Here is a 15,647-nt window from a genome sequence, read left to right as displayed (position 1 = left end):
TGGGTAAATAATGACAGAGTGTTTAATTGGTTAATTATTCTTTTAAAATCAAATTTTTTTCTGGAGCATGGCAGTATGAAATAGTGTTATTGAATCTAAAGGGATGTACATTTATAAGTATGTATATTTGTAGCTGGCATTATATATTTATACACAAATGATGATTTTTTGTTGTTGATGGAATCGGGTATTTTTCCCCTGCTATAACTCCACAGCGAACATAAGACAATGAAAGAAGTAACTTGTGTATGACAGCTTTTTTCCTTCTTTCCAGCAGTGAGTGCGTTTAATTGAAAATATAAGTTTTATTAAATATTTTGTTAATTCTTTACTATGAGCCCAGATGAACTTTAATGTAGAGCTGGACACTCGCTGATACGCTTTCTTTCTTTCGCTGATGTTGCATGGATGCTGCATTCTCTCAATGCAGAAGGTTCTCTATGCAATAAAAAAGAAAATGAATTTACAACACATGATCACTGCCTTTATACACTGTGAACTTTTTCTATGTTTTTCTATGTTGTACATTGCAAAAAAATAAAAAATAAAAATCCATCTGGGTGTCAAAACACCACAATTGACTTTCTTCCTTCCATCCATCCATCCATCCCTCCATCCATCCATCCCTCCATCCATCCATCCATCCATCCATCCATCCATCCATCCATCCCTCCATCCATCCATCCCTCCATCCCTCCATCCATCCATCCATCCATCCATCCATCCATCCATCCATCCATCCCTCCATCCATCCCTCCATCCATCCATCCATCCATCCATCCATCCCTCCATCCATCCATCCATCCATCCATCCATCCATCCATCCATCCATCCATCCATCCCTCCATCCATCCATCCATCCCTCCATCCATCCATCCATCCATCCATCCATCCATCCATCCATCCCTCCATCCATCCATCCATCCATCCATCGGGTGTGAATGGTAAAGGTGAATAACTCTGGTCATTAGTGGTCGTGTAGAGTTGATTACAGAGCGTCAGTGTTCTCTACGCCGTGTCCTCTTGGCCGAGTCTCCGCTTCAGTCCCTCTGATGAATGATGTCTGCGGTTCTAACAGTGGGTAAGTGATATGGCTTTTTAATGAGCTGTTTGCTGTTTGGAGGTTTTCCTCTCTAATGGGAGGAAAGCAAGCATTACCCAGCAGCTGGAGAGAGTTATCAGAGCAGACCTGTTGTGGCCTCCAGATACACCACTAATGAAAGCTGCTCTCACACACTCACACATGCAGCAGAGAGGAAAAACACAGTCAAATATAAAGAACAAAGTTTCATTATGTAAAATAAGCACCAAAACGCATTACGACATTTCACTTCTGAGTCTTTGACATGAAAACAAGAAGGAATACCAGCCATTTCTGAGCATGTTATGTAGAAATCAGCTGAGAAGGTCATGGGTGTGTTGATGATTGAACACAGCTGAGAAGTTTGGGAGCCACAGCGTCAACTTGACATGCGTGACACAAACACCATACTCACACGAACAAGAAACTTCTCAAGAACATCATGCGGATTCTAAGAAATGCTGATTATATTGCCAAAGTATTTCGATTTCTACAGATGTAATGAACTCGCTCCACACACACATAATGCTGGTGCGAGTAAAGATATCTTTTATAGTTTATGAAAGTCCCTGAAGGACATGTTCGGTGTGATTTCATCAGCGTCAGTGAGCAGACTGACAAAAACTGAGTAAAACACGTTGATGAATGAATAATCTCTGCGCAGACTATCTGACTCCTCACAGATTCAACAGACATAAAGACTCAGTAACATGCCTGATTATTTATGGATTCAGTTTATTCTGTGATATGTAGTTTGTGAAATGAGTAAACAGTAAATGTATGGTAGCCTATAAATTGCTTTATTACAGGGCCCATCAGAAGCGCTCCTTATCATTTATCATAACACATAAACACAAGGTGTGTGTGTGTGTGTGTGTGTGTTTTAGCTTCTAATCTTCAAAAGCACAAGAGCAAGCAGAGTGGATTTAGGCACTCCTAAATTACCTGACGCTGTCGTTGCTCAGTGTACCTGAATTCACCCATTGGTTAACTTATACCCAATAAATTAGCATATTAAACAGTAACAGTCATGTTAGCTGCACAGAACATTAGTTACATGATACGAGTGTTTAAAGATTCTGTAAAATCCTGTTTCTTAAAAATAACAGTATTTTGCAGGAATAATGCTTTGTCTAAATTCATTGTTGAATCTAAAATAATTCTTCATTTTATATAGGCCTACATAGCATATTTTATAAAATATATTTAGCCTATATTTTACATTGTATTCCTTCTGTAGTATAGAAATGACTTTTACACTGTAATAGAGCTTCTTTTTTTGTTGTCAAACTGTGATTAATGGGTTACATGTGTAGTTCATTAAACTCGTTATTAAATGACTGATATAGCATCATGGAAGGCATTTTAGCCAGACTATTATTTCACCATGTTGTTTAAATAATTTTAAGTGCCATTTTGAGACTTTGAATGAACTTTTTTTTTGTGTGTCTCAAATCAAGCCTTTCATTAACATGCATACAAGATTCCTATTTGAATATGTAACATAATTTGGAACCGCTCCTAATTGGAATCAGATCCTGGATATTCTGGAATTCCTTTTCCAGTATTGATGTTGTTTTCTTTCAAGCTCTGACAAGCGTCATCAGAGCCAGTAATACTGTCTCCTCCAGGTCCGGTGGGTGATGTGTGTAATACTGTCTCCTCCAGGTCCGGTGGGTGATGTGGAAATGAAATCATTCATGAGAGAGTCAAGGCTCTTTCCTCTCTCCGCATTACAAGCTCAACGCCGCCCTCTGCTGTCACACTCTTACATTCATTCATTCATGGCTTCTGACCTTCTTTTACTGTCTATGCTTCTGACATGTATGATTGATCGTTAGTTCTGGGAAGACAAGATGAAGGAAGAAGGAGAAACGGATGAGGAACTAGAAAATAGACTGTTTGCATTAGCTATATATTAACATGCATTTGTGAGTGAGAGAGAATTTATTACCATTTATAGTAGCCTATTTGATATTGCTGATAGTTAGGGTAGGCTACTAGATTTGAATTACCAATATTTCAATATCATAAAAATTAAAAAATAAAAATAAAAAATAAAATCACCTTTAAATCGACAGCTGGTAAAAAAGAATAAGTAATTTGGCTGAAGTGGTAATCATTTATTTTTTAACTATTTGAAAAGGAACTATTTGCAGTTTTAAAGCGTTAGTTCACCCCAAAATTAAAATTATGTCCTTAATTACTCATCCTCATGCCGTTCCAAACCCATAAACCTTTCGTTCATCTTCGGAACACAAATGATGAAACACTTTTTGATGAAATCTGAGCGATTTCTGTCCCTCTATTGACAGTCTATACGCAACTACCACTTTCAAGACCCAGAAAGGTAGTAAAGACATCATTAAAGTAATCCATGTGACTCCAGTGGTTATTTTACATTACTCTTCTCCCTCTTTGTCCTTGTCATCATTTCTGCACAACCATCTAGCAGTTTTATCATTGGCGGAGCATAACTGTAGAGTCAAATATTTCAGCGCATTTCAGTCAAATATAATTATGCAATACGTTACGGAGCCAATATTACGGGCCACTTGATGAAAAAATGGTGAGATACTTTCTCTCACAAAAGTATTCCGTTCCTCAGAAATTTTAAGCACTGAAACAGCCTCAGTGTACTGTTTTCTCCCAATGTACCATTTACGAAAACGCATGGAAAAATAATAATACACCCGCAGCAAATATTTAAAAGTTACTCAAATACTGGCTATTTCTCTAACTGACTGGACTTAAGATTTTCACCTGGAAAAAAGGAACTCAGAAACTTGACTATGGACTCTTTTGACTTAGCCTACCCCGGAAACCGCATAGCAACACCCTGGCAACAGTCTAGTATGACGCCAAATGTTGCACAGGCAAATATTCTCCTCAGAAGATATATTATTTGTATTATACTTTATTTGGCTTTATTCTTTCATTTACTTCCTACATATAGGCCTACTTGTAATGCAAATGAAGAGGAATGCACTGTACTCAGGCCTGATTTTCTCCCCAAACCTGCTCAGTGAGTGTCTCACCCACAGCCAGTCAAACCGGAGACACAGACACTCTCACAGCTGGAACATTCACACTGAATCACAGGTGTGTGTGTGGAGTATATTAGGTTCAGCTTTATTTTATTATAGCAATAATTTAAATTTACACCCTCGGAATGAGTGGTCGTGTATGGACAGAGGAGCAGTTTAACTGCCCCGTGTGTCTGGATCTGCCCACTGACCCCGTGACCATCCCGTGCGGCCACAGTTACTGCAAGGCTTGTATCGCAGATTACTGGGATAATGAAGGCAGGAAAAGCGGAACCTACAGCTGTCCTGAATGCCGGCAGGGCTTCAACCCTCGTCCCACTCTCTGCCGGAACACAATGCTGGCTGAAGCCGTGGAGCAGCTCCGGCGCGGGAACCTGAACCCCTCCGGGCGCGAGTCCATCAAGAGCGCGCGGCGCGCGGCAACCTCCGCGTCAGAGCGCGCGCGCACACGGAGCAAAGGAGCCCCGAAACCCCTGCCCGCCTCCGCCGTGCCCTGTGACCGGTGTCCGGAGCCCACAGCGGCCGTGAAGACGTGTTTGGTGTGTATGGCATCGTTCTGCGAGGCTCACCTGAAACCCCACGACCTGCAGGACAAGCTGAAGAGCCACGAGCTGATCGCGCCCACCGGGAACCTGAGTCAGAAGATCTGCCCCGAGCACAAGTACCTGCAGGAGTTCTTCTGCCGCTCGTGCCAGATGTACGTGTGCTGGCTCTGCACCAGTAACCAGCACAAGGGCCACGAGAGCCTGTCCACGCAGGCGGAGCGCTCCGAGAAACAGGTGGCAACCACATTCACACACACACACACACACACACACACACAATTTTCAAGTTTTATGGGGATTTTTCATAGACATAATGATTTTTATACTGGACAAAAACTGTTTATTATATCCCCTAACCCTAAACCTACCCATCACAGAAAACTTTCTGCATTTTTATATTTTCATAAAACAACACTTAGTGTGATTTATAAGCTGTTTTCCTCATGGGGACCAAAAAATGTACCCACAAGGAGGACAAGGATTTCGGATATTGGCAATCTTAGTGGGGACATTTTGCCTCCACAATGAAGGGTTTACCTTACCAGGACACACACACACACACACACACACACACACACACACACACACACACACACACACACACACACACACACACACACACACACACACACACACACACACACACACACACACACACACAAATCAAAGGTTCATTTATGGGAGTCATTTTTGGTACATTGATAACCTTAACATGGTGTCAAGGTTTATATGTTTTTGGCACTATTATAATTAAGGATGCATGCACAATACCATATTGGTCATATTGGTTTACAATTATTTTTTATAAATCCCCATTATAAAACCATAGTATTATTGGATATAAGTATGGTAAATTAATTATATTATATTATACCATTGTATACGACAATGCTTTTATGCAAAGGAAATTTCAGGCTACTTTAGGTCGTCACCTTTATTTCTATAGCGCTTTATACAATACTGTTATTTATTTCGGTTGTTGTTCAACTGAAGTCACTTCAGTGCTGATTCAGTTCAGTTGTAAAGATCATCAAATATTAAATTAGTTCACTTCATCTATAAAGCAGTTCTGCAAAAAAGTTGTCATCATCCAGCTCAGTTCAGTTCTCATTCAGGTCAATAATACTGTTGAATATTAAGGTGTCAAATGTTTATTGGTCACATTGTTTTCAAAAGCTACAATATACTGGTTTCAAGCCTCTCTTATTAAAGCAATTTTCTATAAGGTACACAAATGCCAAGCTTTTTCCATTTGAATAGCAACTGCTTTGAGGACATTATATTTTTGTCATCTGTCATACAATCATGATCATGCATGCAAGGAAGGCAGTGACATCATTCAGAATAATGCTCTTTCACTGCCACTGTATGAAAAACATGACTCACCCTTAACTCATGCATGAAGTGCTGTATTTATGTGTAAGTGTGTTTCAGTATTCATGACCTAGTCTTGTTCTACTCCATATTCATTCCAGTCCACATTCCAGTCTATTCTTAACACTTGTTTTGTGTGTTGATCATTGTTGTTGTATTAGAAAGAGCTGGGCGCAGTTCTGTCTGAGAACCACCAGAGACTCCAGGACAGAGAGAGAGAACTGAAAGACATGAAAAAAGTCTTAGACACGCTCACGGTAAATATTTAAGAAATCCCTCAAAATAAAACAACATTAAATATGCATATTCTGTTGGTTCCATCGCACAAGATCACAGTCTGGAGGATCCTCACCGTGTGTGTGTGTGTGTGTGTGTGTGCGAAGCGTTCCTCAGACACGGTGCGGGACGAGGCTGATGCGGTCCTGTCGGAGCTCCAGGAGTCAGTGCAGCGGATGCTGGATCTTCTCCAGGACGTGATGCTCTCCGCCGGGCAGGAGAAGCTCAACGAGGCCCAGGACGTGGTGACCAAACTGGAGGCCGAAGTCAAACAGCTGAAGAATAAAGATGGAGAACTCAAAGAGCTCATCAACTGCCAGGACAATATCCACTTCCTGAAGGTCAGATGATGGCTTAATCCAGTGGATCTCAACCTTTTTGACTTCAAGGCCCCTCTATTGTCCACAACAAGATCTGAAATCTGTTGAGAACCACTGGTTTAATCAATTTTGGGGACTTGTGGGGTTTTCTAAACTCAATGTTTGAGGGCTTCCATAAATTTAAAAGACAGAAAGGCCACTTGCCTCAGGCCCTGTTTACTCCTGGTATTAAGATGCGGTTTGGTAAATCGGATCACAAGTAGACGAGGGAGACACATTCCCGTTTACACCTGGTGTTTTAATCCGTCTCCATTGTCCACTTTCAACCACTTCTGTCCTGATTTATTTAAGGGATAGGTCTATGGGCGGGTAAATGTATGTGTTTTTTCAGATCTTTCGATCTAATGGACAAAATAAGCTTGTGCAATTTATATGAACGTGACGATGGAAAAAATACAGAGAAAATCAGCTTTTGTTTCAGACGCAAGACCAGCCGATCACTGTGAGTGTGTGTTAGAAATCAGGAATGGAGAGAGAACATTGTGCTTGGCACGTTTTTCATCTTCAAACCAAACTTAGATCTTCAGCTGACAAAGTTAAATCCCGTCTGGCTAGAGCTCTTCCTATAATGTTCACGCATTACTTCAGTGGACGGAGAGTAGACGGTCTTTTGTGGCTGTTTGAACACATTCGACCACATGAGCGTTTACACTACGAAAGTGTTTTCGACTCCCTCTGGAAGTGCTGGAAAGTGGACACCCCGTTTACTCCTGTATTTAGTGTCGTCCACTTGTGATCCGATCGACCAAAACGCATCTTAATACCAGCTGTAAACAGGACCTAAGAGACGCAAATGAATAATCTCTTCATCATACTGTCTCTGATGCCGTCTTCTTCTCCTGGTCTCCACAGACGTATCAGTCTCTGTGCTGTCCGCTGGAAGGGGGAGAGCTGGGAGCTGTGACCGCTAACCCTGAAGCCACGTTTGATCCCGTCAGGAGCGTCATTGTCCAGCTCAGGGAGAAAGTGGAGGAGATGTGTGACCAGGAGCTGGACAAGATCAACAAGACAGGTACACACAAACACTGAACTAATGCTGTCAGGTACAGGGTCACTGGAGGGTCATTATCTGTGTTCCTCCTCAGTGTTCAACACCACCTCGTTCACGGTGGCAGAGCGCAACGGCCAGAAAACAGGAGGCTTGATGAAGCGTAAGTCAATTTTTACACTGCATTTGGTTACATCAACAAATTTGTTCTTTTTTTTTTTCAATTTCAAAGTGGAATGCCAAAGCAACAATATAAAAAACAGAGACAGATAAAATTATGCCAGAAAATAATTATAAGAATACATAAAACCATAAAAATAAACTTATAAAACATTTTTTATTACAAATAAATATAAAAACGAAAAATTACAAAAATATAAAATGATCAAAATTAACTTTAAAAAAAAATTATGGTGAACTCATTGTCATGTTCAATAAAGCGTAATATAAAGGTATTAATTGCTTTTTGATTGATTATCAAATTGTTTAATCAAAGTTTATACATGCTAGTTTCCATGACAGAGTTCAAGATAAATATTTTCATTACTACTGGAGCTGCCAGTTTGCTACGTGCACTCCCACAAGTGAACTATATTAGTGGACAAATGTAGGGGATAGTGAATGAGGGTATAGAGAGCGACACCATAGATATCCATAATAAAGGCTAGATGTCTCGTCCGCGCTGCTGGCCAATGGAGGTCGACGTCCGCACTGGCGGCCATCTTGTCACAGGCAGCTCGCTCACTCGTAACATTGTGTTTTAATGGCGAATGTACTTTTTAAATAACCATAACTTGCTAAATTTTCTACCGATTTTCAAACGGTTTGGTTTGTTATAAACGTCAGAGATGTAGTTATGACACTGCATACTTATGAATAATAAGTGTATAAATAAATAATCATCCAGAATTATAGCCACGTTAATAACGTTTGTAAGAAACCAAACCGTTTGTAAATCCTTCAAGATTTCAACGAGATAAGAGTATTTGTGTTCGTGCTGATCACTCACCTTACATCAGGGACAACAGAGCCCGCCAGAAAGCTTGCCTGTGACAAGATGGCCGACAGTGATGACGATAGAGACTCCGCCGTAAGACATCTAGCCTTTATTATGGATATCTATGGGTGACACAACAAAATGTATTGAGTTGCTGCCAGGTGATTGGCTGATTAGATATTTGCATTAATGAGCAGTTGAACAGGTGTACCTAATGAAGTGGCCAGTGAGTGTGTGTGTGTGTAACACAAAATTGATATTATAAATAATATGATCAACACAGTGTTTGGTTGAGTCCTAGTTTCGTCTGTCGTTTGTCTATAAACCTTCTCAGCACTTTACCTTGTTTTTGCACCACAGTGTTTTCCGGAAAAGGAACCAGAGCTGCTCGTGCGCAAGGTATGAAAACAATGAATAAAACCAGCGCATTGTTTTTTGTGAATTTCTAATGTTTGTGAATGTTTCAGGACCCCCACCACTGCCGTCAGTAAGCACACGAGGATCTGGTAAAACCTTTAAGCTCCTAATAATGTAATGAAATTTAGTCAAATATCAGGTGTGCCATAATATGTTTTTTTTGTACTTCCTTCAGTGAACACGCGTCCACAAGCCGTGAGAAACAGTGAGCCAAGAGGTGAGACCGTTTGCTCACAGAGTGATATGATTTACTCTGACAGAAATGAGTTTGTGTGACCGTATGTAGTTTTTATATTTGTACAGCAGTCAACAGAGGTGTTACAAACTCCCAAAGACCAGCGAGAGAGGAGAGAGATGACAGTAAGGCCCGCGTCTCACACACTCGTACTCGTGCATGTCTGTAATCATCTGTAGTTTGTCATTTATAGTTTCTCACTCTGCAGCCGACAGGAGTCGCAGTTCACTGAGACCCAGAGAGACACAAAGAAGAGAGGAAAGAGAAAACCCTGAAGGTGAGAAGAGAAATAAAGTCATCTGTTGAAGTCTAACATCTGTCCGGTGTAGTTTTGATCACTGTGTGTTTGATTCCTCAGAAACCTGGAGTTTAAGTTCAGGAAGAGGGAGACGTAGAGGAGAAAATAAAGAGCAGGGTGGGTTTCATGGTCGAATCTCACAAAGATGTACACCTCATATCCTTAAAAACATGAAGTAAATGAAGCCTATTTTTATAACAATAAAGATCAGTTGGCATTACATTCTTTTTTATGACAAACACATTTTCTTCGGTCTCATTATCATAATGAGTTACTAGATATATTTACTTTTGAATGATTCAACTATTATTAATATATTTATTTCCTTTAATATTAGACTATGAATGACTGTAATAGTGTTTTTTTTTCACTTCAACATTGGCACCATGATCTTCATATGGATAAACAATTTAAATAATAACTTGACATTTCAAATGCTTTATAAACTTTAAATGTACCATTTAAATACGTATATATTATAGATGCAATTTAAATTCAAATACTAATACCAATGAGAAGTAGAGGAGAAGATATCACAAAGCAAAAACTCTAAATGGGCCCAGAAATACGCTACAAATGCAATTTCTTTTATTTTCATCTGATTCTAGAGTGAAAAAATGACTCGGACATATCCTGCCATGTCACTTCATGTGTTATTGTTCAATATGATTTTAGTCATGATTCTGTTATCTCTGAATAGAAAGAGAAAATCAAAGACGCCAGAGCACACAGAGCAGAAGCACACGTGATGAAGAGCAAGGTGAAATAACACACACACACATTCTAACCAGCACACTGTCCTTTAGGTTTAAATGAAGGGTTTTCACTGTTTTAAAGCGGTTTTACTTTCAATTCTCAGCGGACCGCCGGAGCTTGAGTTCAATCAGACCGAGACTGAGGAGAGAGGACAAAGAGCAAGGTGACGTTTGATTCAGGTCCCATTATGAACATTTAACATTTGACTCCTTTGGGAATAGCATGTTTGTGTCTGTTTTCCTTCTAACAGTCAATGGAGAAAGCCCGACTCCCTCACAGCAAAGCTCAAACGCTGCGGACCGACAGCAGCCGGCCAGACAATGTGAGTGACACACGCTCTGCCCGGAATAAGTGCTGTGTTCTGGATTTTATTCTTAAATTTCCTCATTCTCTTCTTCATCAGCGGACCGATGGAGTCTGAGCTCTCTCTTACCCAGAAGCAGGAAGAAGAGACAGGACACAGGTTAGCTCAAGAATACACGTTTACTTTGCAGTCTAAATGACAACATGTGATTTCTATTGCTTTAATATAAAGCTAACTAACTTCTGGGGTCAAATGTGTACCCTAAATATATTACCCACATAAACCCACACACAAAGAAACCAAGCTAAGGCTTGTCAAGAAATCTTTACTGGTCATACTGGTTTGTCTAGCATCCAGATAGACGCCGGTATTTCCTGCTCATAGTCTCACCTGAACTGTGGTCAAATGTCAAGTACCTCAATGTCCTTATTTTTGTCTGCTATGGTGTGTTTCAGGCATGTTTCAAGCAACTAAGCAAAACCTTTCCACTAAATTTAGATTTCAAACCTTTTAACATGTCACATTTGTACCATCACAGTGAAAGAGGCCACACCCACTATACAGGAGGCGGAGTCAGTGATGCCGCGTAGCCCCGCCTCTGCCAGTGTCTGTAAGTCAATCAGTATATGCAGATGATTAAAGAATTATTTGAAATTATACTTTACAGTTTAAATGCTTTATTACTGTGAATAATTAACCATTTAAATACTTTATACATTTATAAATGATGTAGATTGTAAATTATTTGCATTTATAGATTGAAAAATTGGTCATGGAAAAACTAAATTGTACTGTTTAAATAATAAAATATGAATAGAATTAATAAACATAAATGAATAAAGCATACACAATCGTTCAAAGGTTTGGGGTCAGTAGATACATTTTCTCTGAAACAAATTAATACTTTTATTCAACAAGGACACATTTAAGTGATAAATTATATTTCAAATAAATGCTGTTCTTTTGAACTTTCTATTCATCAAAGAATCCTGAAAAAATGCATTAAGGTTTCCACAAAATTATGATGCAGCACAACTGTTTGAACATTAATAATAATCAGAAATGTAAGAGTATCAAATCAGCATATTAAAATGATTTCTGAAGGATCATGTGACACTGAAGACTGGAGTAATGGTGCTGAAAATTCAGCTTTGATCACAGGAATAAATTACATTTTACTATATATTCACAGAGAACAGTTATTTTAAAGTAATAACATTTTACATTCTTACTGTATTTTTGATCAAATAAATGTGGCCTTGGGGAGCAGAAGAGACTTTTCAACAAAATAGATTTAAAATGGTGTTTCTGTTTTCTCTGTAGGGGGAGCGCCAGCAGAAGGTGATGTTTGACGCTTTTTTGGGTTGTAGCTTTTTCTATTCCATCATGGTGAGGTTTGTTAAATTAATTACTGTTTCTGTCTTTCTCTCTGTGCAGTGAATCCCTCTCTTTTCCTGGACTCACCAACTGACAATCCCTTCATCAATCCTGCTTTTCCCTCATGTGAGCATTTACAACGTTATCTTTCACACACACACTGGCAGATAGGCGGATAAAATGACAGACAGAATTACACACACACACAGGCAGATAGACGGATAAAATGACAGACAGAATTACACACACACACACACAGGCAGATAGACGGATAAAATGACAAAGAATTACACGCACACACAGCCAGATAGACGTATAAAATGACAGACAGACAGAATTACACACACACACACACACACTGGGAGACAGACGGATAAAATGACAGACAAACAGAATTACACACACACACACACACACACACACAGGCAGATAGACGGATAAAATTACAGACAGACAGAATTACACACACACACAGGCAGATAGACGGATACAATGACAATTACACACACACACAGGCAGATAGACAGAATTACACACACACACACACACACACACACACAGGCAGATAGACAGATAAAATGACAGACAGAATTACACACACACAGGCAGATAGACGGATACAATGACAATTACACAGACACACACTGGCAGATAGACGGATACAATGACAATTACACAGACACACACAGGCAGATAGACGGATAAAATGACAGACAGAATTACACACACACACAGCCAGATAGACGTATAAAATGACAGACAGACAGAATTACACACACACACACTGGGAGATAGACGGATAAAATGACAGACAGACAGAATTACACACTCACACACACAGTGGCAGATAGACGGATAAAATGACAGACAGACAGAATTACACACACACACACACACACAGGCAGATAGACAGATAAAATGACAGACAGAATTACACACACACACACACACAGGCAGATAGACGGATACAATGACAATTACACAGACACACACAGCCAGATAGACGTATAAAATGACAGACAGACAGAATTACACACACACACACACACACTGGGAGATAGACGGATAAAATGACAGACAGACAGAATTACACACACACACACAGTGGCAGATAGACGGATAAAATGACAGACAGACAGAATTACACACACACACACACACACACACACGCAGATAGACGGATAAAATTACAGACAGACAGAATTACACACACACAGGCAGATAGACGGATACAATGACAATTACACACACACACACAGGCAGATAGACGGATAAAATGACAGACAGACAGACAGAATTACACACACACACTGGCAGATAGACGGATACAATGACAATTACACACACACACACAGGCAGATAGACGGATAAAATGACAGACAGACAGAATTACACACACACACTGGCAGATAGATGGAGAAAATGACAGACAGAATTACACACACACTGGCAGATAGACGGATAAAATGACAGATGACACGCTAGATATATAGATAGGATGACTGATAGATAGATGGTAGATAGATACATTTTTTAAATATTTGAATGATCATATGACAGATAGACACACTAGATAGATATACACACACACACTTTTTAAAAATATTTGAATGATCATATTTTCTTACAGCTTGTTGGTTGTCTCAATCTTTCTTTACAGTGAGAGAAATTAACATTGACAGCATTCAAGCCCCAGAGCCGAGGACCAGAGACGAGTTCCTGCAATGTGAGATTATTCCTCATGACGTCTGATTATCCTCTATTATCCATCACTAGCTTCTTTCCAATCTTTCTCAGACTCTCCTTCTCATCCGCTTCTCTCTCTCGGTCTCCATTAGATGCTTGTGATTTGACCCTGGACCCAAACACAGCCCACCGGCGCCTGGTCCTGTCTGAAGGAGACACCGTAGCCACTCTTCATCAGACGTCCCAGGCGTTCCCTGACCTCTCTCAGCGCTTCGACTGCTGGACGCAGGTGTTGTGTGTCCAGAAGCTGTCCTCTGAGCGCTGCTACTGGGAGGTGGAGTGGAGGGGGCGCGGCTCGTCTCTGGGTGTGGCCAGTGCCTCAATGCCCCGCAAAGGGGCGGATTCAGGGGCGGGGCTTGGGTATAACAGCCAATCGTGGAGCTTGGAGCTGTCAGACATGTGCTGCGCTGCCATGCACGCCAATCAGAAGGAGGAGATCCCCGTGACCTACAGTCCCCGTGTAGGGGTGTTTCTGGACCGGCCCGCAGGGACTCTGAGTTTCTATAGCGTGGATGACGAGCTGGTTCCTCTCCATGTCTTTCACGGGTCGTTCCCGGCCCCGCTGTATGCTGCGTTCGGGGTGGGCTGTGGGGTCGGCGTGGGGCTCGACTTCGCCATGGGTCAGTTCAGCTCCACGTCAGACAGCATTAAAATCTGTCCCTTGTGAACGGAGCGAATCTCACAAAAAACATATCCGGGGCATATTTCGCCGCAAAATCAATATATTTTGGGGATAAAGAAAATCAAGTCTATTGGTAAGACGATTATTTTTTGGTCACACTTTAGATTAGGGTCCAATTCTCACTATTAACTACGACTTTTGCCTCGAACTCCTAATTACTGCTTATTAATAGTTAGAAAGGTTAAGTTTAGGTATTGGGTGGATTAAGGGATGTAGAATATAGTCATGCAGAATAAGGCATTAATATGTGCTTCATGCGTACTAATAAACAGGCAATATCCTAGTAATATGCATGCTAATAAGCAACTAGTTAATAGTGAGAATTGGACCCTAAACTAAAGTGTTACCCTTTTTTTCTTATAAATTCACATTACTGTAATGCTTCTGGTTTAATTTTTGTTTGTAATTCCAATTATACAATGATTTTTTTTTCATTACTGCAAAACAACAATGATAATCATAGTCTATACATAAAAAAAAAAACCTGCAATAGTAAAAAAAAAAAAATCTTATTACTTTAATGTGAATTAATGTTTTATGCAATATTTTGTTTACCTTATGGTAATTAGAATTGGTATGTAATTTTGCTTAATTGTTATAAAAACAAATGCCACAATGTAAAAATCGTACAAAACATGCTTAATTTTACATCTGCAATAATATACATATTTAATTAACATCACAATAGTATGATTTTTTTTTCTATTATTCTAATTGGAATTGGGCTGTAACTTTTTATTCATTCAAAAATATAAATGTCAATGCAAAAATAGTACAAAACAAGATTCATTTGGATGCATTTTCCCAGTTTTTTTTTTTTAGAATCAGTTTTGTTTATGGCAAATAATTCCTAATATAAATTAACAATTATAATATACATTAAAACAATCTAATGTAACTTTTGCACAATTTAATAAGGGAAATGAATCATACCGTTACTACGATATACTTAAAATGACCAAATAAAAAGCACATTTTTAGCTTCTGTGTAGTTGTCAAACTCCTCAGGATGAAATGTCAGGGACACCAAAGTTGATTTTGTTTGTTTTATTATAAAAAAACCCAACATAATGATGCTGATACAGGGTTCTGACAGCTAAACACAGGAAAACACACCAAGGCTGTGGTCACTAGGTCAACCGCA

General features: G+C 39.7%; 1 protein-coding gene across 1 annotated transcript; it reads left to right on the top strand.

Annotated features, from left to right (window-relative positions):
- The first annotated feature begins 4,135 nt into the window (after positions 1 to 4,135).
- On the top strand, positions 4,136 to 14,841 carry trim25l (tripartite motif containing 25, like). The gene is made up of 20 exons (XM_056241581.1): positions 4,136 to 4,907; positions 6,209 to 6,304; positions 6,431 to 6,664; positions 7,556 to 7,715; positions 7,789 to 7,854; positions 9,049 to 9,087; positions 9,156 to 9,194; positions 9,281 to 9,322; positions 9,412 to 9,465; positions 9,549 to 9,617; positions 9,699 to 9,755; positions 10,339 to 10,398; positions 10,498 to 10,557; positions 10,645 to 10,716; positions 10,798 to 10,857; positions 11,237 to 11,308; positions 12,022 to 12,039; positions 12,136 to 12,201; positions 13,736 to 13,801; positions 13,914 to 14,841. The coding sequence occupies exons 1-20, from the start codon at positions 4,254 to 4,256 to the stop codon at positions 14,486 to 14,488; spliced, it is 2,559 nt and encodes an 852-aa protein (XP_056097556.1). The 5' UTR covers positions 4,136 to 4,253; the 3' UTR covers positions 14,489 to 14,841.
- Positions 14,842 to 15,647: the final 806 nt, after the last annotated feature.

This window comes from Rhinichthys klamathensis, unplaced genomic scaffold (assembly GCF_029890125.1).
Source record: "Rhinichthys klamathensis goyatoka isolate OS25496 unplaced genomic scaffold, OSU_Roscu_1.1 h1tg000654l_1, whole genome shotgun sequence".
In the NCBI taxonomy this organism is placed as follows: domain Eukaryota; kingdom Metazoa; phylum Chordata; class Actinopteri; order Cypriniformes; family Leuciscidae; genus Rhinichthys; species Rhinichthys klamathensis.
The sequence above is the reverse complement of the archived record's forward strand: the minus strand, read 5'-3'. Positions and strand labels throughout refer to the sequence as shown.

Coding starts and splice junctions, on each gene's coding strand:
- trim25l (XM_056241581.1), top strand. CDS start 4,254: ATGAGTGGTCGTGTATGGACAGAGGAGCAGTTTAACTGCCCCGTGTGT. Junction 10,717..10,797: donor ACAGCAGCCGGCCAGACAAT/GTGAGTGACACA, acceptor CTTCTTCATCAG/CGGACCGATGGAGTCTGAGC. Junction 10,858..11,236: donor GAAGAAGAGACAGGACACAG/GTTAGCTCAAGA, acceptor GTACCATCACAG/TGAAAGAGGCCACACCCACT.